Source organism: Monodon monoceros, unplaced genomic scaffold (genome assembly GCF_005190385.1).
Source record: "Monodon monoceros isolate NGI ecotype Baffin Bay Population unplaced genomic scaffold, NGI_Narwhal_1 Super_Scaffold_21, whole genome shotgun sequence".
Taxonomy (NCBI): Eukaryota; Metazoa; Chordata; class Mammalia; order Artiodactyla; family Monodontidae; genus Monodon; species Monodon monoceros.
The window spans coordinates 35,948,341-35,973,232 of NW_021703778.1; the positions used below are offsets into that span (position 1 = coordinate 35,948,341).

The window sequence follows — 24,892 nt, forward strand, 5'->3', positions numbered from 1 at the left end:
TGCCTCATAACCAGCTTTAATATTTTGGGATTTTGTTTAAAGGACTTTTCTCTGATTCCCACCCCAAAGGTTAATTGATGAAGGGGTATGAACAGACAAGTCACAGAAGAGGAAATAGAGGCAGTATTTGAACTTAAAGGAAGGAAATACTCTATTGAGTGATTATTTTAGTTTATTTTTTGATAATGTGGTATCATTTCTACCCACTTAAATTAGTAGAATATAGAGCCTTGACACAAGCTTGTTGTTTTTAGAAACCTGTGTTCTCATACATTTCTAATAGAACACAGAACCTTCATAGAAAGCATTTTGGCATTCTACGTCTAGGAATCTGACCAGAGAACACACAAAATATGAAGAAGCTACGTTTTATTTAAATGTTTTTTAAATAAAGTTTAAAGCTTTTATTTATAATCCTGAAAACTTGCAAAGTATCTAACTGTTTAACAGTAGGGGGAATAGGTCAGTGAAGTGTAGCTTGTTCCCTAAATAGAATATCATAAATTAATTAAAAATGGTTATGAAGACTGGCAATGTGGAGAAAAAGACTGAACTGGGGAGAAAAGAATTTGTTTAAATTATGGTATAAGGACAGCTAATCTTAAGAACGCATAGGAAGAAAGTCTAAACGAAAATATATCAAATATTGGTATTTTTCATAATTTCTGTAGTGTGATTATTACTTTTGTAACAACTGTCCTTTAAAAACCTACATCTTCCTTTTTTCTTCCCTAGTCAAGCCTCCGAATTTCTCCTCCCCTGCCCTTCCTGTCTCTGACGGGGGGTGGTCCCAGAGACCCTTTAAAGATGGGGGTTGGGTCCCGGCTGGACCAAGAGCAAGCTGCTCTGGCTGCAGTCACGCCCTCCCCAACCAGCGCATCAAAGAGATGGCCAGGAGCTTCTGTGTGGCCGTCCTGGGACCTCCTTGAAGCCCCCAAAGACCCCTTCAGCATAGAGAGAGAGGCCAGGCTACACAGGCAAGCTGCAGGTGAGTGTGGCTGTGGGCCTGCTGGGGGGGCCTGGGGCCTCGTTCTCGGGCAGTGAGTAAAAGTGACTGGGGAACTGTCCACAAGAGGACTTGACTGCATGGTGAAGTCGGCTTCTGCACAGAGTGGTCTATTCTGAGGAGTGGGTGCTAATGCGGACACACTCGGTAACTTTTTTGAGGCTGAGCAGAGAGGAACAATAGATAATCTGGCACACTGGGTTGGGTTGTGCCTATTAGGGGTTGGATCCATCTCTGACTTTTGCTCTTCTGTGGAGATTGTGCACCGCTCTCGCGTTTGATTCTTTTCACAGGTGCATGTGTTCAAGAGAAACCCTGGAAATGGTGCCTAGAATTTTGTCTCCCTCCCCCTTTCTAATTCAAAGACATGTCACGCACAACCCACGCTGGAGCTTTCTTCCCCAGGGCTTTCTGATTGGTATACACAGGGATGCACTGGGGGGGCAGGGGGTGGTCCATTTGTCAACCTCCAAGGTAGGGGATGTCCCCAGGTGTACTGGTCTCTCAGGAACCCTTAGATTCTGTCGTTTAAGTTACCTTAAATCCATTATTAAATCTGTTCATCTTATACCAGTACTTGGAAGCAAATGAGCTGTATATGTCATTGTTTACTAGTGCTTCAGGGAGATGCTCACTGACCACTATTGTAAGGTTCTGGAATTGATTAAATGAATGTTCAGTTTCTCCATTCCCTTCGTTTCCATAGGTTTCAATACGTCTGTCTTTCTACTCACAGAGCTAGACCTGATCTCATTCTCCCTAGCAGTGCTCCTGCCCTATTTTAATGGTTTCGGCAATCTGTGTTTGTACTTCCTCTGTTGCCATTGTTTTCCTGTGAAATGACTTTACTGTGCTTTTGGATGAGGCCATTATATCGACTTCTGTTTTTGTTTGCAAAATATTGCTGATGGTGTCTAATTTCTTGCTGTAGCCACACATTGGGCCTGTGCCTTTTAGAGAATGACCTTCCATGTTATTGTCCTGAATGAAAATGGTGGTTCATTTCATTAGCTGTCTGCTGCAGTGCTGGAGGAGGAGAGTAAAATAGGCGAGGACTAGCCAGTTCCCACTAAGGTCAGTCTCTGATCTGGAAGGGCACGGACTGAGTGGGGACAGGATTAAAGACTGATACGATAGGAGGCCCGGTGGTGTCTCTTTAGGTACCATAACGATAGCTTTGGAAATGACGGGGAATTATTATGACATGGAACAGTTGTGACATTCTTATCTTGGGTTGCTGGTGCTGGTTTTTATTGGCAGTGTCCTAACTTCTGTGAGTGATGAGTTCAGGGAAACAGTATAACGTTCCTTATTTGAACATTTGGGGAGAAGGTCCATTTGGACCAGTAAGCATTTAGGATGTTGTATGAAAAATTGTCCTGTTTACTTTCAAGTACAGGCATACCTTGTTTTATTGAGCTTCACTTTATTGCACTTCACAAATACTGCATTTTTAAAAAAAATTTTATTTTATTTTGGAGTGTAGTTGATTTACAATGTTGTATTAGTTTCAGGTGTACAGCAAAGTGATTCCATTATACATGCACATGTATCTATTCTTTTTCAAATTCTTTTCCCATTTAGGTTATTACAGAACATTGAGCAGAGTCCCCTGTGCTATACAGTAGGTCCTTGTTGGTTATCTGTTTTAAATATAGCAATGTGTACATGTCAATCCCAAACTCCCAATCTATCGATACTGCATTTTGGTTTTTTTGTACACAAATTGGAGGTTTGTGGCAACCCCGTGTTGTCAGATGATGGTTAGCGTTTTTTAGCCATAAAGTATTTTTAAATTAAGGTAGGTACATTGTTTTTTTAGACGTAATGCTATTGCACACTTAATAGACTACAGTATAGTGTAAATGTAAGTTTTATATGCACTGGAAAACCAGAAGATTTGTGTGACTAGCTTTATTGCAATATTCATTTTATTGTGGTGATTTGGAACAAAACCCTGCAGTATCTCTGAGGTGTGCCTATAATTACAAATTTAAATTAGTTAGTATTGTAAGCAATGACTAGATAAAACTGCTTTCTGGTTATATGTTATATGTATGAAAATAGCTTGAGTTGTGATCATTTTTACCCTACACATCTGGTTTGCTATTCCTCTCAGTTTTAGTGGAGGCAGAACTAGTGAATTAGGGCTATCATACTGGGCTGACTGGTTTGGTGAGGTGTAAGTTTTCTTGCTTTTCAGAGTAGTCATGGATGTTCTCCCAGGCAGCCAGACTAGGACTGTGGCCTCTCTCCTCCTTCCTGGATAAAAGTTCACCACAGAGAAGGGCAGTGACTTTGTTAATTCTTTGACTCCTGTTTCTCTTTGTCTTCTGCCAAAGCTGTGAATGAAGCCACCTGTACCTGGAGTGGCCAGCTTCCTCCCCGGAACTACAAGAACCCCATCTACTCTTGCAAGGTGTTCCTAGGAGGTGTCCCTTGGGATATTACGGAAGGTGAGCTCTGAGACCTTCTGCTTCAAGTGTTGAAGGTGGGGCATGTCTTTCAGGAACAAGAAACTTGGACTTGAGGCCAAGAACTGAACCTCTGCCTGGGCACAGGGTATTACAGGAGCAACTGTGAATGGGAAAGGTGCACTTCATAGACTCCTACAGTGCTTCTGTGTCTGTTGCATACAGTTGTCACCTGAGACCAAAGGTCAATTCTCAGTTGTCTGTCAAGGAGGATGAACCCAAGAGAATACCAGTGGCCCTGTGCCTTCCTCGGGAGGATGGTGTCTCAGTTTCTGTCATTCTTTTCATCTCTTTGCAGCTGGATTGGTTAACACCTTCCGTGTTTTTGGCTCTTTGAGTGTGGAGTGGCCTGGTAAGGATGGCAAGCACCCCCGGTGTCCTCCCAAAGGTAATATGCCTAAAGGTAATAAAGACATGGTAGGAGCTTTTTTTCCCTCCCTAGTATGTAATTGCACTGAGGGACGCTGGGGTGTCACAGCTGCATGATGATAACGAGGTTTGGGCACTCCACAGCACAGAACTTTCAGCTCTCGGCACTCCTTCTCAACCTCACACATCCTTCTGTTTCTTCTGAGCCAATGTTCCATCTGTCCAAACTCACACTGCAGTTGGAGCTCCCTGTGAAACGGCCTTGTGCACTTCCCTCCAAACCTGAACCCCAGCCGTTCCTGACCTCTCAAAATGAGGCGTTTGAAAAGCTTTCCTTTACTTGCCTTTCCTTCCCAGTTACGTTGTTGCCTGACCTAATTCTGAGCTCCCTTTGGAGTTAGCAGGAATGAGGACCAAGCATCTGATTTCTCACTGGTCTGAAATGAGATCCCTTCCCTGTAGAAAGGAGCAAGTGCTATTTTCACTCTGCCCCATCTTCACTGAAAGTGTTCCGATGAACTGAACCAGTGGTCTAACTAGGCTTTTAAAGGAATACCTCCATCCCCTGGCCCCAGACCTGTCATCGCTCCTGCCCCCAGGAAAGCCAGGCTTGCTGACCTGAACATGCTTTGTGTTGTGGGATAAAGATCTATGTGGTAATGATGGGATCCTCTGTCCTACGTTGCCAGTCCCTTCCCTTACTAGGGTGGGAGATGGTGTGCTTCTCCCTCCGTTGGCCTGGTTGTCCAGCATAGCAAGTGCTTCCATTCAACAAGACTTTCAGGAGTAGGACAAAAACGTGTCTCACCCATAAGGCATCTTTCTCAGAAGAAACTCCCTGCCGCAAAACCAAGGCTGAGGAGTAGCCACCTGAGGGATGTTAATGCAGTTTCTCCTTCCATTGGATATAGGGTATGTATATCTGGTCTTCGAACTAGAGAAGTCTGTCCGGGCCTTGCTTCAGGCTTGCTCTCATGACCCGCTGAGCCCAGATGGCCTGAGTGAATATTACTTCAAGATGTCCAGCCGGAGGATGCGCTGCAAGGAGGTGAGTTGGCACAGCGTCCTTTCTGCATCGGGTGATTGGCATATGAGGCAGTGGATTTCATGGGGTGGGTGGATACACAGGCTGCAGACAAGTATCCCTACTGAGGCAAGAGGGCTGCTCTTCTTGCCCCACGTTGAATACAACAGAACACTCTCAGCTGCATTAACCCCCCACCCCGCACCTTTGGGCCATAATGGTATGTATGCGCTTCTGCCCGTGGAAATCAAACTGTCTCCCAGATCTCCTTCTATTCTAGCCAGTGCTTCTGTCCCAAACCTCTTGTCTGAGAAGTGAAATTGAAATTAGCAGCTTTCTCTGCTTGGACTTAACTGAAAATCTACAGTTGTTTCTCCCTAGTCCTGCTCTCAGGATGTGCCTTCTCACCTCCTAATCTGTGGTGGGTAGACCCCTCTTTAGCCCACATCTATCCATGGATGACTTCTTCACTGCCACTCAGGGCTTTATTACTATCTAGTTTCCTCCATCTGGTTCTCTCTCCTTAGGCCGTCTCTGGTATCAACCTCAGCATCGTGAGTCTCTAGCATAGAGCCATCCTGCCTGGGAGCCTCATTGCATATTCTTGGACCCTATCTCAGGCTTACTAAGTCAGTTTGGGTGGAGTTTTAAGAATCTCCACTTTAGGACTTCCCTGGTGGCGCAGTGGTTGAGAATCCGCCTGCCGATGCAGGGGACGCATTGGGGTTCGTGCCCCGGTCCGGGAAGATCCCACATGCCGCGGAGTGGCTGGGCCCGTGAGCCATGGCTGCTGAGCCTGTGCGTCCGGAGCCTGTGCTCCGCAACGAGAGAGGCCACAGCAGTGAGAGGCCCGCATACCGCAAAAAAAAAAAAAAAAAAAAAAAAAAAAAAAAAGAATCTTTAACCAAGTTCCCCAGTGGTGCTAGTGGGTGGTGTTTGAGAACCACTTGTCAAAGGAACTTTTGAACTCAGGAATCAGTGTTATTTTTTAAAATTTGGTTCCAGAGTACATTACTTTTGTGATATTGGATGAGATATTTAATATCATGAAACTTCATTTCCTCATCTATAAAATGGAAAATTGAAATGCCTCTTTTAGTAAAAAGCTTAGCAGTTGCCAGGGGTTATGAGGGTAGAGGGGATGAATAGGCGAAGCACAGAGGATTTTGAGGATGGTGAAGATACTCTCTGTGATACTGTAATGGTAGATACATGCCATTATACATTTGCCAAAAACCCATAGAGTTACAGTGGTAAAACAAACCCCAAGTGTGAACCCTAATGTAAACCACGGATTTTGGACAATACTGACGTGTCAGGGTAGGTTTCCTGATTGCAGCAGGTGTGCCAGTCCTGTGAGGGGTGTTGAGAGTGGGGGAGGCTGTTCATGTATGGATGCGGGGGGGGGGGGCGGTTATATAGGAACCCCACATTTTCAGCTCAGTTTTGCTGTGAACTGGAAGCTGCTCTAGAAAGTGAAGTCTACTAAAATCTGTAGGGTAATGGAGAAAATGCCTGTTTTATTGAGATAGTCACATTGGATTTAAAATAAATGATGCATGTGACAAAGCTGGCTGTTTGTTTTACGATGTTTCCTGGTGTTAGTTCACATTTTGTCCTCTGGCTGCGCACGGTGCCCCCCAGTTTCCCTGCCTTCTTTCTTGCTGTGTGGAGCTCATGTAGTTATCACAACTTATGATGCTCTGGGACTTAACAACATGCTCCTTCTTCCCTACCCCCTGCTTTCACAGTGAGAGGCTGCCATTGCAGCACCACAGGCCCTCACCCTCCTCAGTGCCCTGCAGACACCTTCCTGCTCCTAGTCCCTTGTCACCGCATCGCACAGTGTTCGAATAGCTTCCTTTGATGCATGGGCTGTAGGCAGCTCTGGTTCTCATATCTCTCTGACCCTCTATTTCCTTTGTGTTTCCCCCTCCACACCAGAGTAGTAGGTATTTGATTCCCCCCTCTCTTCTTCCCCGTGTCAGACAGGTTACTCACTTGTGTGGCTCTGCTCTTACCTTTAGACCAGACTCACCTCTCTAGTCTCATGTCCTACTTGAGCCCCACCTTCCTGTGGGGCCTTTCTTTGGCATGGCCTATAATTATAAACTCTTACTTTTAAGAAAGCTTGGAAAGCGTGGTGGCTGTTGGGATGTGAACCAAGATTGTGATACTTTCTCATGGTAATGGAGAAAGCAAGATGGGCTTTTGCATCTCCCAATGAAATTGGCTCCCCCTGGTAACTTCTCCCAGGCTCTCTCATCTCAAGCTTATCTAGGTCTAGAACCCATCAGACCTGATTCTTGTTTTCCCACCATGCCCAGGCAGTCTGAATTCTGCAGATTCTCCTGTTGAAGAATCTTCTTGATCTTGGCCTGTTCTATGCCCAGTACCACCAGCCTTCTCCAGGTCTTCATCAGCTGTCCTGTGAACTACTGTTCTGCCTCCTTGCTGGTTTATGCCTCAGATCTCTTCCTGCTTTGAGACCTTTTTTTAAAAAAAAAAAAAAAAAAAAAAAAAAGATTAATCTTCCAAAAACACGTACTGATCATCTGTCAGCTCACTTCATTCTGGAGCCTTCTGTCTGCTATGCCAGATTTTGTTCTAGGCTCAGGATTTGGAAGCAGAGGACATGGTCAGTTCCTGCCCTAGTGTCACTCTGCAGAACCTCAGTGTCCTCCTGTGTGTGACTTCTCACACTACCTCTCTCCAGTTACTCCCACTGCTCCTGTCACAAGCCCTCTAGTGAGTACATGGGGCCAGTAACCATCTCATACAGATACCTTCAGCATCCCCACCCTCTGTCCTTCAAGCTCCTATCCTGTCATTCTCTGTGAATCCTTCCTGTCCCAAGGACCCTAGACCATGCTGTCTGTTCATCAGTGTCCATGGTCCTTTGTTGGAACCACATGGTTGAAGGTTGTAACAGTGCTAGGTTCCTGGGTATGACAGTTTGGGACTACTTTGCTTACTCTTCGGAATGGGTAGACTACTACTCATCCATTTTTTTCAAAAACCATCTTGGACTCATGGACTCAGTAAAATTCACGTCTAGTTGTGTTGGGGTGAGGGTGGCTTGCTGAGTACCTGTGTGCCTGGGACTGTATGGGGCTCAGCTTAGCATCTCCAGAGCATGTGCCTCTCCATACGAGAGCCTTTTTCTGGCTCCCTACCAGGACTGATATACCTTTGGGTGGTTTTTAGGTACAAGTGATCCCCTGGGTCTTGGCCGACAGCAACTTTGTTCAGAGCCCATCTCAGAGACTTGACCCCAGCAGGACGGTATTTGTTGGTGCTCTGCACGGGATGCTCAATGCCGAGGCCCTGGCAGCCATTCTGAACGACCTATTTGGTGGTGTGGTGTATGCTGGGATTGACACAGATAAGCACAAGTATCCCATTGGTAAGTGTCCCACTTCTGTGTGGGAAAGCTGGGTGGCCCCTGGGATGTAGACCAAGATTGTGATACTTCCCTATGGGAGTGGAGGGGGAGACCTGACTCAGACCTGCAGATCAGCATATACCAGCAGTATAGCATCTTTTTCTAGATAAGCCACCAGTACTGACCCCTCTGTACCCATCCCTCTCCCACCACTTCCCTTGAAGGGGAGAAAAATTGATAGGAGGTGAAAATGAAACAGGAACTTTGGTTGGAAGCTCAGAGTTCACAGCCAAACCAGTCTGAGACAGACAACAGGTAATATTTCATTAAAAGGCCAGGACTTTCCTGAACTTGCTTGGTTTCCTTTGTTAAGAGGCCTTGAAAAGCGGCCTTCTCTAGGGTCAGAGACCACGTGAGGCTGAAGGAAGACTCTGGGTGACTCAGCCAACAGAGTATGGTCATGGCCTATGCTGTCCTAGTGTAGGGGAGTCGGGGGGCCTAACCACTGGGTTTTGGTCAGCCCCACTGGGAAAGGAGGGCAGTTTCCCAGTCGTGGTAGAATAATCTTAGTGGTGGGGTTTGGAGGTGGAGCAGAGCCTCAGCTTCCTGATCAACACGTGGCTAATCCACCTTCCCACATGCTTCGTCTGCCCACCCACACAGAATCTGGTCAGGAAGGAGCATCTTGTGCCTTTCAGTGCCGCACCGCAGATTGAGAACAGGGACTTCAGAGGCTGCAGGGGCAGAGGCGGCACTTGGCAGGATGAGGCTGCTTCTGGCTCCCCTGCTAGGCTCTGGAGTACCTCCAGGCCAGGAGGGCCTTGACTGCTGGGCCTGCCTTCAGAGAGGTGTTCTATCTGCATCTTGCTTTCCACTCTGAACCCTTGTAACCGTGCCTGTGCATCTGCTTACACGGAGGAGTCTCTTCCCTCCCCCTTGTGGTCAGCAAGTCCTCCCCCCATTCCTGAGGGGGTTGTGCCATCATGGTCTACAGCTACACCGTCTGATACAGTGCCACCAGCTAAATGTGACTCTTGAGTGCTTGAAGTGTGCCTAATGCCACATGTTGAAATGATAATATTTTGGATATATTGGGGTAAAGAAAATAAGTTAAAATTAATTCCACTACATTTTTCTTCTTCAATCCACTACATTCATTAAATGCGGCTACTCGAAAACTTAAAATTACATAAGTAGCCCACATTATATTTCTATTGGACAGCACAGCACTGATCTAGGAACAGGGTTTCCTGAGCGTTGACAAGTGGCGTTTGGGAGAATTTGGCTAGAAGGTAAGTTTTCCTGTTTTTCCTAGGGTCTGGTCGCGTGACTTTCAATAACCAACGTAGTTACCTGAAAGCAGTCAGTGCTGCTTTTGTGGAGATCAAAACCACCAAGTTCACCAAGAAGGTGAGTGGGCTGGTCTGTACCCTCACTCTGGGCCATCCGAGAGGGGTTTGGGCCAGCCACTACCCAGGGCAGGCCTGAGACGGAAGCTGTCCCTGTGCTGGATATGCTTTGGGGAATGAGCCAAGCTTCTGAGGACACACTTGAGGTGAGGTTTGGGTTTGGGAGGGGCTTGGTCTTGGTCGACTCGGGGGGATGGGAGCTTGGGACTGTTGAGCCTCCTCAACATGTGGGGTGCCTTCCTGTGCTGTGTTATTTGGCCAGCTTTGCAAGGCAGCCTGACTTCTATTCTCCAGCCTGACCTGCATTTTCTGATTGCTTACTTGTTGCTGGATGATAGAGTGCCATGGTCCGGTTTGCCGAGAAGACCAGGCAGTAGCGTGTGTGGTTGCGCACACTTTGTAGAGCCGGCCTGGCAGCTTCTGCAGTTTGGGCACCTGCCATCAAGGATCTCTGTGCTCTCTGCCTATAGTTCTCTCTGGGCCCCCCTTAAAACAGGAAACCCCCTGTATTCATGTGGATGGCCCATGACATGCCCTTCTCTTCTGGCCCATTTGGCCTCCTGGTGAGAAGCAGCCACTTCATTATCCTGTTTTGCTTTGTGCAGGTTCAGATTGACCCCTACTTAGAAGATTCTCTGTGTCATATCTGCAGTTCTCAGCCTGGTCCTTTTTTCTGTCGAGATCAGGTGAGTCCCCTGGGCACTTGAGATGTTTATAAAATCCCCGCCTTCAGTTAAAGATTGTCATGTCTCATTTGTCACGTGGAATGTTGGAGTCCTCAGGTGCCTCGCGGTTGTCTTAAGAGCATAGAAGAGGCAGCAGTAATGTTTGCTGATGATCAGACCAGAGACACACTTGACCCAAAACTGTTGGGAAAGCTCGTTGAGTCTTGATACTTTGGCCTTCTCCTTGCCTGGGATGTTGGTTTTCAGTGTGGCACTGTTGGTAATGGTGACTTTTGAGGATGATAGGAACCTGCTGGGCGTGGCCAGCAGTACCTATGAGCCAGGCACGGTTGTTCTGAGTCTAAGGCCTTCTGGATTGATTTTCCCCTGTGCGTGGAAGCTTGCTTTTTTTTACTTCTGAACCTCTGGACTGTTTTGATATTTGTACCTGGTTTGTACCCAGTTGTCAGAAGCAGGCAGAAAGCAGCATGGCAGTTTTTGTTGAGTGTTTCTGGGTGGTGGAGCACAGATCTGGATGTATTTGGGCAGGGCTTCTCATAGTCTAACGTATGTACGCATCACCTAAGGATCTTGTGTAAATGCAGATTCTGATTCAGTAGGTTTGGAGTGTGGCCTGAGATGCCTTGTTTCTGACAAGTTTCCAAGTAGTGCCAGTGTCGCTGGCAACAAGACAAGTTTGGGACGTGTTCGAATACTAGCAGTGCATCCATACTTAGTTATTTTTGCAGTGGTGCTGTCACTCAGGTTTGGAGTCTCTGGGTAGACAGTAGTTAAACTGAGGCTGCAAAATGAGGATATGAAGTAAGTTTGGGTTGCTGGGTAAAGCCGGAGAATTAAGTGTATCTCTGAGTAGTCTCTTCTAGCAGGCTTTTGTGTGTGTGTGTATCTTCCACAGATGATCCCCATTTTTAGATAATGGCTCAGAAGTTTAGTGGCTTGCCCGGGCTTACACAGCCAGCGGGAGTGTGGGCCTGGGACTGAGGGTCGTGCCCAGTGACCTCTCCTCACTTAGTGTGACGAGGGAGCCGTGCTGCCCGGCATTAGGATCTGGAGTCGCTGTCTTTAAATGTTCTCCCATGTTAGCAGGCGTGTGCTACAGCCGCTCCATAGGAGGTGGGAAGGGCAGGGGACTGGAAGAGCAGCTGTGGTGCTAAGAGGAGATGAGGGAAGCTGGCACAGTCTCTACACAGTAGGAGCCCAGCATCCTGGATTAAGTCTGGGCACCCATAGAAACAGGCAGTGGGTTTGCCATGGTTTGGTCAGGCCTCTGTTGGGGATGAGAGGGATCCCCAGGACCATCTCTTCTAACCCCACAGAGGCCACCAGGAATCCCCCACTTGCTCTTGGGCAGAGCAGGCAGCTCATGCAGCTGCCCCCCTGGCTGGTGCTGACACAGGCCTGGCTTCTCTCTGTTTTTCTCCGCTCCACCCAGGTGTGCTTCAAGTACTTCTGCCGGAGCTGCTGGCACTGGCGGCACAGCATGGAGGGCCTGCGCCATCACAGCCCCCTGATGCGGAACCAGAAGAACCGAGATTCCAGCTAGAGGAGCTGGCCTTGCCCAGTGGCCTGTGGCGCCTGAGGCTGGCAGGTCAGGCAGTAGCCTGCACCACCCTGCTGCCACTGGCCACCGGGGAGCTGGCTTCCCGAGGACAAGGGAAAATCGTAGTCACCTTTGCACTTGCTGAATCTGTCTTTGTTTCTGCACTAATTAATGCACAATGAGTTTTGTCGGATTTTGTTTTCAGGGGGTGTACCAGGGCAAGGACCCTTAGGCTCACCCTCCAAGCGACTCTGTAGTTTTCCCAGATTTTAGTTTCTCATTTTGCCGATGAAAAAGCAAAAAAGAACTACGTGTCCGGAAGGTATTGACACGATGCCTACGTCTAGGTTTATTTATTAAAAGCGCTTTTTTACATTCCTTGCAATACTGATGGTGATGATGTGCAGGTCTCATTGGTTTCATTCTTGCAGTTGCCATACAGTGCCTTTCCATTTATTTAACCCCCACCTGAACGGCATAAACTGAGTGTTCAGCTGGTGTTTTTTACTGTAAACAACAAGGAGACTTTGCTCTTCATTTAAACCAAAATCATATTTCATATTTTACGCTCGAGGGTTTTTACCGGTTCCTTTTTACACTCCTTAAAACAGTTTTTAAGTCGTTTGGAACAAGAGATTTTTTTTTCTTTCCTGGCAGCTTTTAACATTATAGCAAATTTGTGTCTGGGGACTGCTGGTCACTGTTTCTCACAGTTGCAAATCAAGGCATTTGCAACCAAGAAAAAAAAATTTTTTTGGATTTGAAACTGGACCGGATAAACGGTGTTTGAGTGGCTGCTGTATATAGTTTTAAATGGTTTATTGCACCTTCTTAAGTTGCACTTACTTGGGGGGGGGGAGGGTTGATAGAAGTTTTTAATCACAAAGTCACAGGACTTTTTTCTTTTGTAACTGAGCTAAAAAGGGCTGCTTTTTGGTGGGGGCAGATGAAGGCTCACAGGAGCCCTTTCTCTCAGAGGGGACAAGTACCCTTCCCTTATTTCTTTTATTTGAGAAATGTATGAAGCAACAGTTGCAGTTGACTGAAATGCTACTGGAATTTGAAAACTTGACTTTTTCTTTTCTTTTCTTTTTTTTTTTTTTTTAAAAAAAAACGACTTGCCCCTCTTTGGGAAGCTGTGTGCCAAAGAACCAGTGTCATAACCCCCCCTCCTCCCTCCTGCTGAGCTGACGTTGCATTGTTGCATATCCCAGCTACTCTGTGGGTTTTGTGAAGCTGTGTGTGAAGTCTCTACCTCATTGTAGTATATGCAGGCAAGACTGCACTCTCCTACAGATGTGTGGAGTAAGCTGTGGTGTAGTTTTTTTGGCACATAATAAACACGTTGCAGCAGAGTTCTGGTTTTGTCTCTGTGTCTGAGCTGTGGGAAAAAGGGGGCAGTGGGACACCAAGATTCCAGAGTAAAAACCCACATTTCCTTGGATCTTCTGTGATGAGATTCCAGCCCAGGTTGATAGTGGGGCCATGTGGGGACTTGCCCCTGTAAGTCCTTCTTGGTCACTTCCGTGGTCAAATGCACCTCGGAGGTGCCTCTCTAGTAAGTGGGTACCTCTAGTCTAGGTATGTAAAAAGCCCTCACAAATAAACTTCTTGGGGGGCTCCTCTTTTCATAATCCTAGACTCAGCTTGGGAGGAACTGGAGGCGCATAGCTCCCCAGAGGTCGGCACGAGCCACTTGTTCTCAGCTTCTCCTGTAAGCCTCAGAGCTGATTCTTCTTCTTGGGAGGCTTCCTATCTCTTGGAGTCAGCTGTGCTGACCCAGTTCTTTACTGAGTGGGAGTAAGTTTTTGCTGTTCTTCAGGACTGTCATCTGGACTCTTTCTCACAGGCGGGATGCCAGGATTTTTGAAAGGGTCTGCTGCTGATTGTTTCAGGTAGGTTGTTCCTGGGCCCAGCTGCTGGAGTGATCTTTGGAAGATTCCGTTTTAGTCTGCGGTGGAGGGAGCCCTGCACACTGAAGCATCCGTTCCGTGAGAGGTGCAAGAAGTCACTATCTTAGGGGGTGGGGAGTCCCTTCAGCCAAGAGTGAGAGGCCTCATCTTTCCCTTGAGGCCTGACTGGCAGCAGCATAGTTTGAAGTGTGCAGGTAAAGTAAACTGCATCTCTCTTGAAGGAGAGTCTGACTCTCCCTTTTGGTGTCCTGGTCTGTCCTGTCCTGTCCTATCCTATTCAGAGAGTCATCTCTTCTCCCCTTTGGTCCCTCTTTTGTCCAGGTGCTACTTTCAGGGCAAGGGCTTCCTGTCCTTCAGCCTTCCATTCTCAGTCAGTTCAGGGACTGACCGGACTGTCCAAGGTGGCCAGGAGTTGAGTTGGGGGATGAAGCACAGCCTGGTGCCCCTTAACTCATCCAAACTGGGCAGCCCAGTCTTTCTTTAAGTCAGGCGGGGACTTGGAACCCACTTAAGCAAAGTTGGAGATAAGGAGCAGGGCACTCCCGAGGCTAATGAGGCCACCAGGGGTAGCCTGTGCTGGTGGCCTCAGAAGGACCTGGTTTGCGGATGGGTACAGCAGGAACAGCCTTATGACGGTGGTGGTTGGAGAGAGTGCCTCAGCTGGGAGCGCTACAGGTGAACTGGGCCCTTCACTTAAACATTTGAGAACTTGCTTTGTGCTGGGCAGTGTTCAAGGCAAATACTGCCATGGAACTCATCCCTAGCTGAGAAAATTGAGACAGGTCACTGTGACGTGCTAAGAAATACTAGAGCAACTTTAAAAGGATAGCAATGCTAAAAAAATGATAAAAGGATAGCAGTGTTACTTTGTATACATTGGAGGGAAAGTTCCTCTGATAAGGTGACGTTTGAGCAAAGACTCGGAAGAAGTGAGATAATTCTTTCCCGGTTGTACCTGTGTCTCCACCAGGCTAGACACAAGTCTGTGACCCATGGATTGGGGTGGGGATCCTGTGCACGGCGCCATCCCCTACTTCCTAACTTTTCCGCGCTCCCGCCTTCCTGATGGCTCTTAAGCCTTCATCCCTCTCCGCATCATGTGTGGGAGAGATGCGCCGCCGCTCTTAAGTCTAGGGCACTTAATGGGCGACCTAACCACTGAAGAAGGGTCTAGAGAAACCTGCGTAAGACCACCCTAGTTGGGGCGGGGCGGGGCGGGTCAGCCACTCGCTACGCCCACTGGATGGCGATTGGCCATACTTCCGTTCCATTCCGCCCCGCCCCTCTAGGGGTCGCTGTGCTGCGCTTACAGTCGGCTCAGCGCATTTCAGACTAGGCGGAAGCGGCTTTCTGGCCTGCGCTTTATAGGCCTCTCGTGCTTCCTGTTTCCTCTTTTACCAAGGACCCGCCGACATGGTAGGTGTTTTTGTTTCCAAGCTGGTACCCCCCCCACAATCGTCCTCCATCCGCCGCTTTGCGCGGCCCCCAGCCCGCGAGGAGGGGCGCAGTACCCTGTGAGGCCGAAGCCTCCGTGGGCCGCTGGCTTCCGCGTTGACCCCGCGCTCCAGCACTGCCCGGCCGGCCTTCTCCCCATCCTGGGCTCAGACCCAACCCACGAACCCCGCTCCGGTCAGGGCGTGACGCCGTGCTGTTCCCCGGAGGGGGTTCCTGAGTCGCGAGTGACCCTGTGTTCTCCACTTGCAGGGCCGCGTTCGCACCAAAACCGTGAAGAAGGCGGCCCGGGTCATCATTGAGAAGTATTACACGCGCCTGGGTAACGACTTTCACACCAACAAGCGCGTGTGCGAGGAGATCGCCATCATTCCCAGCAAGAAGCTCCGCAACAAGATCGCAGGGTGAGTTCAGCCGGCGCTCGGCCTCCAGGGCCTGCTGGGAGACGGAGAGTCGTGGCCCCGCGGGTGGGTCGTGGGAGCTGGGTTTAGCACTAGTCTCCCGCTGCTCCGAGGAGAGCGCTGGAGGTGTACCTTTGCCGGGTTTCTTGGTGGGGTTGTCTTATGTTCGCGTTGTATTTGGCGGTTTGACTGGCGGTGGCGCTTGGACGAGGTTAGCCACGGTCGATCTCTGGAAGACTAACGTTAAGTAAGGGCGTGCGTGATTTAATGCTAACTTATGTAAATTGGAATTCGAAGTAAAGAAAATGAAGGTTGGGAGGAGGGGTCGTGAAGGTTTGTTGGGAGTACTTGATAGCTTTGAAAGCGAATTTGAATAGAGAGGATGTGCGACACCAAAGGGACAGGCGTGCCTAGGTAAGTGGAGCTGCGTGTGGAGGTTTTGTGTATGTAGGAGGTTCAGAGTCAGGGCCCCCAAGGTGAATCCTCTCCCTTCTCACTGCGGGAAGAGAACTAAAATACACATCCAGACGTTCTGGGTACCAGTGGGAGCCAATGTGTGTTCTTGGGCATTTGTTCTTTGTAGCTATGTCACACATCTGATGAAGCGGATTCAGAGAGGCCCAGTGAGAGGTATCTCCATCAAGCTGCAGGAGGAGGAGAGAGAGAGGAGAGATAATTACGTGCCTGAGGTAAACTTTCTGGGTCTTATTCTGGATCTCTTGTTCATCCTGAAAGATAAAGCAGGTTCCTGAGAACCGTTTCAGGTACCTGGTTTTCAAAGGGACCTCGGCTGAGTCTTCATATACCCTTTGACCAGCTGTAGGTGCCTATAATGTACTTGCCTGTATGTTAGGTTCTGTTCTGCCCTATTGGGATCATGTAAGTCCATTCTGTTTTATACATGAGAGCCTTTTAATGATGTTTGTTTGGTGACTTACGTCTTCTGGTTTGATTATTTGCCCTAGCATAGTATTTCTGCGGTATAAACCCAATCTTAGGGTTTTCTAAATACTGGATTCGTGGGATCCTACTGTATCCTCTCTATGCCACCCATCCCCGTCCCCCTCCCCCTTTTTTTGTTCCTCATTTAAGAATCTTAGAGAAAAGGCAGGGAAGGTGAGAGATAACTCATTGCTATTTGGGGCCTGTCTTGTTCCTTATAGGTCTCAGCCCTGGATCAGGAAATCATTGAAGTAGATCCTGACACTAAGGAAATGCTGAAGCTCTTGGTAAGTGTTTGCTGAATTCCTAAAGTAGGGCTTCCCTGGTCACCATCCATCAGTAGCTTTCTACTATGGGTAATACTTCTAGGTAACACTTACTGAGTCTTTAAAATATATCAAGTAATCTCAATGTTTCTATATGGCGTTTCCCTTTTCCTCAGTATGTCCCATGAGGCACATCCTGTTATTTACATTTTATAGATGATGAAATGGTAACTTCAAGGTTAGTAGGTGGCAGGGATGGGAATCCATCCACCCTTCTAACCACTAACCTAGACTGCCTCCAAAGTGGGTTTAGCTAGTTATTGAAGGTTCAGTTTGCTCTCCACACGAGGATAACTCCCAAATCCAGTGGCTGTTCTTCCAGGACTTCCAGAACACCCCTTCTCTCAGTTCCTTCTGTTCTCTTCTCGATTTTGTGGCTGGCTTCTCACATTTACCCCCTTGGTTCCATGCTTAGTTCTCTTTTCAGTCTGCCTGCTTACTTCTATATCTGTATACTAATCACTCAAATGAGCTGTGGTCTCATTTCCAGTTGCTAACAGGGTACTACTTTGGGTAGTTCAGCTATCTTCAATACAACCTGATAAGTGTCCCTCCTGTGACGTATCTTAGTACTTTAGTAGTTTGGTGAAAGCATGAGCTTCAAAGTCCAGGAGGCAGTTGGTGATTTAGAGCAACTTTATTTTTCCTTTTTATGATCGTGAAACGTCTAAGATGTTCAGAAAGGTAATGAATAGAGTGAACACCCATATACTACCACCTGGTCTCAGAAAAACATAACCAGTACAGCTAACGCCTGCTACAGATCATTTTGTCCTGAAATACTGCTCTGGAATGCATCTTTTTAATTTCAACTGTAAAATTGGTTTTTGAGGATAAAATGAGGAATTAAATTCTGGTTATATGGTGGGCCCTTGGGTTCTTTTTTTTTTTAAACATCTTTATTGGAGTATAATTGCTTTATAGGGGTGTGTTAGTTTCTGCTTTATAACAAAGTGAATCAGCTATACACATGCTCTTGGGTTCTTTGCACTTAGATTGAGCCACCTTAAAGGCAGGCCCAGACCTTGTCCTACCACTATTCTACCCAGGCCCTTCACAAATGTTGATTGCATAAGTAAACGCCTCCTATCTGAGGGCTGGTCTTGGAAATGAAGTGTCACTGTATATGCCTTGGAGTAGTGATGCTCAAAGGGACAGATTTTGCACCCCACAGGGAACATTTGGTAATATCTGGACACATTTTTGGTTGTCACAACTGGGGGATGCTAGCAGACATTAGTGGATAGCGTCCAGGAATGCTGTCAAACGTCTTAAAGTGCACAGGACATCTCCTTCATGGCTGACTGTGGAGGGTCCTTCAGATCGCAGGTAGACTCCCTACAGAGTTTATTGCTCTGGGGTGGGGAGGAGAAGGCTCTCTTGGTTTTCTGCAGGGTCCCACCAATCTGACCCCAGGGTTGTGGAGGCTGACAGAAGCATAGCCTAATGGTGGTGCCGGGGCTCTGGACACAGATCTCACCAGTACAGCCACACTAAGCCCCTTTTTATTGTTCCAGGACTTTGGCAGTCTGTCCAACCTGCAGGTCACTCAGCCTACAGTTGGGATGAATTTCAAAACACCACGTGGAGCCGTTTGAATCTTTCTGCTGTGCTGTAATATTTTCAATAAACCTCGGACAACAACCGTGCCTGTGTCATCTGTGGGGTTGGGTGCCGGTGGAGCTAAGGGCAGGAATTCTTTCTCAAGGGAGAAGTATCCTGAAGAAGAGCGGTCTGCGGTGTGACGCATCTGTAAGTGGCCTATGGGCAGCGCCCATACAGATTACGGATGTATTAGGAGGCCTGAGCTTGGACACCTGCATCACTTCTTTGGTTGCCAGCTCTACCCTTCTTGGTCCTCCCAGGCCCTGAGCACGCACTCTGGCTTCAGACAAAAGTCAGGAGATGCCTTTCCCTCCTCACCCTGTAGGCCCTGCTTCAGCCTCCTCTGAGTACATGCAGTTTGGGTTAATGAACCTGCCGGGTCTTGAAAGGGCAACGCTCCTCATGTGTGTGAGGGTTGGGCTTTCTGTGGGTGGGAGATAGGATGGGTGTGGAGGCCAGTACCTGGAGCATAGGAGATTGAATGAGTGTGAATGGATGTGTGGGGGAGGATCAGTGAAACACAAGGGGATGTGTCAGTTCAAGGGAGGCTGAGCTCACTGGGTGGATCCCAGGTGGGTGGATCTGAGCTTGGGGAGCTGCTGAGGCTGTGGGTCCAACTCTGTGTTGTGGAGAGTGCTGGGTTGGGCTGGTCCCTGCTGAGCAGTGGGAGGACAGCTTGCAGCACAGGCTCCTTTGCTTGACTGTCCTGGGCTGAGCTGGGCCTGTTTGTGTACATGTGCTTGTCAAGATCTCTGCAAGGTAGTGGCAGGACCTAGGTCAGTCTGGCTCTCCATTGATTCTTGCACATCTGGTTCTGTGAGGCAGATACGTGCAACAAACATCCTAAAAGTGTGTATTGTAGCAGTACAAAAATTGTAACAATTTTGATACAATTTCAAACTTGAAAAGTTGCAAGAATATATAGCACAAAGAACTTTAAAATACTCTTACCCGACCTCAGCTCACAATTTGCCCCAATTGCTTTAATTCTGTCTCTATACACACTTTTTTTTCTGATCCATTAGGATCAAACAGTTAGAGAATGGGGCCTTGTGTTCTAAATATTTTATTGTCAGTTTGCTAAGAACAAGCATAACTGCCGATCAATGATCATAATCGGGAAGCCTAACATTGATATCATACTGTTACCTAATCCATAGTCCATTGTAAAATCTTGCCAATTTTTCCAGTAATATCTTCCATAGTCTTCTTTCCTGGTTCAGAATCCAACCCAGAATTACTACATCTAGTTCTCATGTCCTTCAGCCTTCTTTCCATGTCTGTCTTTGAAAAGTATTGGCTGATTTTGTAGAATGTCCTTCAATTTGGGTTTGATGTTGGCTCACAATTAGATTTAATTGAGCTTTTTTCTGTAGGGATACAGATGGTCCCTGACTTAAAATGGCTCGATTTAAGATTTTTTGACTTTAGGATGGTGTGAAAGTGATATTATTCAGTAGAAACTACTTCAAATACGGAATTTTGATCTTTTCCCAGGCTAGTGATACGTGGTCGGGCTCATGATTTCTGGGCGGTGGCAGTGAGCCACAGACCCTAGTCAGCTATGTGATCTCAAAGGTAAACCCAACAATACACAACTATTTTTTTGTACCCATACAAACATTGTTTCACTTTCAGTACAGCATTCAATACGTGAGATACCCAATACTTTATTATAAAATGGGCTTTGTGTTAGATGATTTTGCCTAACTGTAGGCTAATGTGTTAGAACATTAAAAGTAGCCTCAGCTAAGCTATGATGTTCAGTAGGTTGTGTATTAAATGTATTTGTGACTTAGGGTATTTTCAATCTACGATGGGTTTATTGCAACATAACCCCATCATAAGTCAAGGAAGATGTGTACCACAGAAGAGATACTGTGTACTTGATGCATCATATTGGGAGGCACAGAATACTTGGTGAGTTTGAGTGATGTTTACTTTGAGCACTTGGATTAAGGGGCATCTGTCAAGTTTCTCCACTGTAAGTTACAAGGAGGTATTTCGAGGCTAAATATCCTGTTCTTCTACTTTTCACTCACTAGTTAATAGCATCTATTAATATTTTAACTCCGTTATTACCTTTATATTTATTAGTATTGTACAGTAAGGAAGAGCTTTCTCTTAAAACCTTTTCTTTCCATTTTTTGATGTGGAGTCGGGCATTCTCAGCAAATACTCTTGCCTTCTAAATACAGCTCCGTATAAAGAAGCCTTTCCTCTTGGTTTTTGGTGTCAATGATGAGGAAAGGGGTGGGCTTTCTGTATGGCGGGAGAAATTAGAGTTGGGTTAAAATTACCAATGGGTAAGAAAATTAACAAAATGCCAAACCAGCGACAAGGCCGTTTGCTGTGATGTTTGCCACACTCGCCTACTAGGAGGCAGTGTCATTGCTATTCCACATCTGCCTGGCTCCTCTACCTCTAGGCCCTGTGCTCTAGATAACTTAAGATGAGGGATGGGAAGGGTCGGGGGAGGAGGAGGGAGCCGACTTGGGCTGCACGAAGAAGCTGTTTATCCTCCATCAGTTTCGAGGAGCTTCTCTAGGCCTTAGTTCTTTCATCTGTAAAATAAGACCTGTGCTCATTAGAACTTCCTGTGGAGCTTGTTAAAAGCAGGTGGCCAGGCCCTGACCCCGATTTGGGCTGTGATTTGTGTGTTCAGGAGGGTGGGGCCTGCGTGGGTGTTTTCACAGGTACTTGCTGGCAGTTCCAATCCCAGCTGGTTTGGAAACTGCCAGCCTAGCAACTAGCACTGGCTGGCCCACGGTGCAGTCTCCCATGTTTGGGGTCAGATAATGCTTTTCGCATAAAATAGACGAGTCTTCTGCCTTCTGTGTCACAGACTCTGCTTCTTCAAGATTTGAAAGGCCCCAGGAAAGTTTTGGAGGTAATTATCTTCTTTTTTTTCTATATTGCCCTTAGTTGTGTTAAAGTATAACTTTCAACAAAGTGAAATGGCTCTCATACAGATGGATATAAAATGAACACATGTTAAGCATTTTTAAAAACTCAGAGAACTGAGATGTTGCAGTCAGTTCAAAGGAGAAGTCAAGGACAAATTTGGAGTAAAAGAACGTTGAAATGAATTTATAAATGGACACGAGACTGACTTCTTCCACAGGAGGGAAGTCAGCTGAACCTCTACCCAACAGAATTTATTTATTTGCATTTGTCTATAGATAAGAATTATTTGTATTATCAGGTATCTACAACTTAACGGAGTTGTAAAATAGTTCCAAGGCAGTGAAAGGTGCAGAGCCTCTCTGTAGAATCCAAATCAAAACCCAGGTTGTTGCTCTTAACAGTTGAAGCACAAATTTTCCCCTCTATCTGTAAATTCATATTCTCTGTATTGCTTATGTTGTTAGTATTTTTAATTTTACTAGTATATAATTATAGTTTTCTCATAATTAGGAAAACTCCGTTATTATGTGTCATTTTAAATGTTATGTTTGTTTTCTTTTCTAAATTAAACTTGTCAGATGTTTATTTTATCCGTAGTTTCAAAGAACTAGCACTTGGAGGTGTAACTTTCTTTTTACTTTACTTTTACTTTCCTCATCAGATACTGGAAAAAAAACACGGATTCAATTGTGAGGAATGTGAGTAAAGCTCATTTTCTCTTTTTCAACTGCAGGGGTCAGCAAACTATGCGCAGCTGCCTGTTTATGAGTAAGCCACGAACTAAGAATGGTTTTTCACATTTCTAAATGCTTTAAAACAATAGCAACAACAAGAGGAGAATACTGTGGCCTGTGGAAACTATACGAAATTCAAATCAGTGTCTACATACAGAGTTTCATTGGGGTGCAGCCACATTCATTTGTAGATGGCTGTTTTCCTGATGCACTGGCTGAATTTAGTAGTTGCCACAGAGACAGTACGAAGCAGTGTTACCACTTTGCAGTACAGACTGCAGTTATACATTTATAACTCAATAGTGTTATGAGGGCCATACCTATCACCATATCGTGACATTTAATTTTTTAAAAATTATTAGTGCATACTTAACGTTAAAGAAAAACGAGACACCCCGCCCCGTCTCGGAACGCGCAGGGCGACGGCGGCCGGGGTGGGGGTGCGCGTGTGTGCCCTGGGCCCGGGCCCCCCAGGAGCCATAATCGTGGAGGGACCCGCTCCCAGGAGTCATGTCCCTGCGCCCCGGCCCCCGGGAGACATGATCCCTGCGCCCCGGCCGGGCCCCTAGGAACCGTGTCTACAAAGTCCCGGGGGCCGGTGTGGCAGGTGCTGGGCTCACTCCGGGAGGCGGCAGGCGCCGCGAGCCCCTTCCCGCAGGGGCGCCTGTGCCGCGGACCGGCGGCCGGGGATCGCGGGGGACAGGAGCGCAGCGGACAGAGAGGCCTGGGCGCCGCCGGTTCATGTTGCTGTTTACGCTGCGGGCGCGCAGCGCCCCCTGCCTGCCCGCCAGCCCGCTGCTCCCCCGCCCGCTCCAACACGCCCTCAGTGCGCCTGCCGCTGCGCCCCCGAGCGCTAGGCCGCGCGGCCGCCATGGGGAATGGGATGAACAAGATCCTGTCTGGCCTGTATATCGGCAACTTCAAAGATGCCAGAGAAAAACAAGGTGACACACATTCTGTCTCTGCACGACAGCGCCAGGCCAATATTGGAGGGGGTTAAATACCTGTGCATACCAGCAGCGGATTCACCATCTCAAAACCTGACAAGACATTTCAAAGAAAGTATTAAATTCATCCACGAGTGCCGCCTGCGAGGTGAGGGCTGCCTTGTTCACTGCCTGGCCGGCGTCTCCAGGAGCGTGACTCTGGTGGTTGCATGCATCATGACGGTCACCGACTTCGGCTGGGAAGATGCCCTGTGCACTGTGCGTGCAGGGAGGTCCTGTGCAAACCCCAACCCGGGCTTCCAGAGGCAGCTCCAGGAGTTTGAGGAGCACCAGGTCCATCACTTCCGCCAGTGGCTGAAGGAGGAGTACGGAGAGAGCCCTTTGCGGGATGCAGAAGAAGCCAGAGGCATTCTGGCCACCCCAGGGATTCTGAAGTACTGGGCCACTCTCAGAAGACTGTAATGTACCTGAAATATTGCAAAGCCAGAGTTTAGGTGCTGCCCAGAAGAATAGCAGACAAGAGTTTAGGTGCTGCCCAGAAGAAAAGCAACCAGAGTTCATTTTTCAGCGTCCAGAAGTAATTTGTGAACTCGCCTGTTTTCATTTTAAACAATATATATGCAATTGTGTCATCAAAAAAAAGAAAAAGAGAAAACTGGGCTTTAAATGTTATGTTTTTAAGGTATGAGTAACCCATTCATTCGGTAGGCAAGGGAAGCTGTTTACCAATGGTGAGTTAATTTCTCTGGAAGAAACGTGTGCAGAGTAAGTAAACTTATTTAAAACTATTAGCCTTTGGGTGAGAATGGTTGCTTAAAGGGGTGAGAATCGTTGCTTAAAGGGTTGAGAACATTGGGAGCAGTATCAGCAGTCAATTCAAAACAAGGCAAATGATTTTGAATGGTTTTCCTTGGTTCTTGATGAGTCAAAGTGTTAACCAATACTGCTCAGCTGTTATGCAAGGGTCAATGCCAACCTTGAAGAGTCTAAAGAATTAGCCTCTAGAATAATCTGCATAGAACAACTACAGGTGAGAATAATTTTAAAGATGAGAAATCACTGATTCAGTATAACCTGAAGTGGGAATTGGCTGAGCTAATGTTACAGCTGATTTTGGTAGAAATACATGCAGAGCAGAAAAGGGCTTATTTGGACAGACCTCAAAACTTGCTGAAATGTAAAGTGTTTAAAACCTGTGTTATTCATTATGTTACTCATTAATACGTATTCTGTAGAAAATATCTAAATTTCAATTATTGAACCAGTACTGTTAGCAGTGAATTTTACTCACTCTCATAGAGTTAACCGTCATCAGTTCCATGAATTTTGGTAGTTGTATTTAACTGCGGTAAAGTTTTTTTTAACATATAATATTTGTTATTTTAACCAGTCATAATTGTATAACTAGAGGCAATAAATATGTTTACAGTCTTATGGTAACCATCATCACTATGTCTAAAACTTTTTCCTCATCCCCAACAAAAACCGTGTACTCGGTAAACAATAACTCCCTATTCCCCATATCACATTTTGTTTATCCATTCATATTTTGGTAGACATTTTGGTTGCTTCTGCTCTTTGGTTGTTGTGCAGAATGCTGCTATGAACATGGGTGTACAAATATCTGTTTAAATCCCCGCTTTCAGTTATTTTGAGTATATCCAAGAACTGGAATTGCTAGTTCATGTGGTAAATCTATGTTTAATTTTTTAAGGAAATGCCGTACTATTTTTCCACAGCAACTGCACTGTTTTACATTCCTACCAGCAGTG

General features: G+C 46.7%; 2 protein-coding genes and 1 pseudogene across 6 annotated transcripts in view; all 3 read left to right on the forward strand.

Annotated features, from left to right (window-relative positions):
* CPEB1 (cytoplasmic polyadenylation element binding protein 1) overlaps nt 1-13,248 on the forward strand; it is a 102,021-nt gene extending 88,773 nt beyond the window's left edge. For 3 of the 5 annotated variants that reach the window (XM_029238214.1, XM_029238216.1, XM_029238217.1), the window contains 8 exons: nt 736-988; nt 3,349-3,462; nt 3,779-3,868; nt 4,761-4,897; nt 8,081-8,279; nt 9,574-9,668; nt 10,273-10,353; nt 11,786-13,248. In XM_029238214.1, coding sequence (XP_029094047.1) covers nt 736-988; nt 3,349-3,462; nt 3,779-3,868; nt 4,761-4,897; nt 8,081-8,279; nt 9,574-9,668; nt 10,273-10,353; nt 11,786-11,896 — 1,080 coding nt within the window. In that variant the 3' untranslated portion in view covers nt 11,897-13,248. Of the gene's footprint in view, nt 1-735; nt 989-3,348; nt 3,463-3,778; nt 3,884-4,760; nt 4,898-8,080; nt 8,280-9,573; nt 9,669-10,272; nt 10,354-11,785 lie in introns of all 5 variants that reach the window. The other 2 variants (XM_029238213.1, XM_029238215.1) reach the window with 2 other exon arrangements.
* Nucleotides 13,249-15,109: 1,861 nt separating this feature from the next.
* Nucleotides 15,110-18,572, forward strand: RPS17 (ribosomal protein S17). The gene is made up of 5 exons (XM_029236295.1): nt 15,110-15,222; nt 15,511-15,662; nt 16,243-16,348; nt 16,823-16,888; nt 18,445-18,572. Exons 1-5 carry the CDS (start codon nt 15,220-15,222, stop codon nt 18,523-18,525), a joined length of 408 nt encoding a protein of 135 aa, XP_029092128.1. The 5' UTR covers nt 15,110-15,219; the 3' UTR covers nt 18,526-18,572.
* Nucleotides 18,573-23,044: 4,472 nt separating this feature from the next.
* On the forward strand, nt 23,045-24,221 carry LOC114904882 (annotated as a pseudogene).
* Nucleotides 24,222-24,892: the final 671 nt, after the last annotated feature.

Excerpts from the sequence above, each read along its gene's own strand:
- RPS17 (XM_029236295.1), top strand. Across the intron at positions 15,663-16,242 it reads CTCCGCAACAAGATCGCAGG|CTATGTCACACATCTGATGA; the intron begins GTGAGTTCAGCC and ends TGTTCTTTGTAG. Across the intron at positions 16,889-18,444 it reads AGGAAATGCTGAAGCTCTTG|GACTTTGGCAGTCTGTCCAA; the intron begins GTAAGTGTTTGC and ends TTATTGTTCCAG.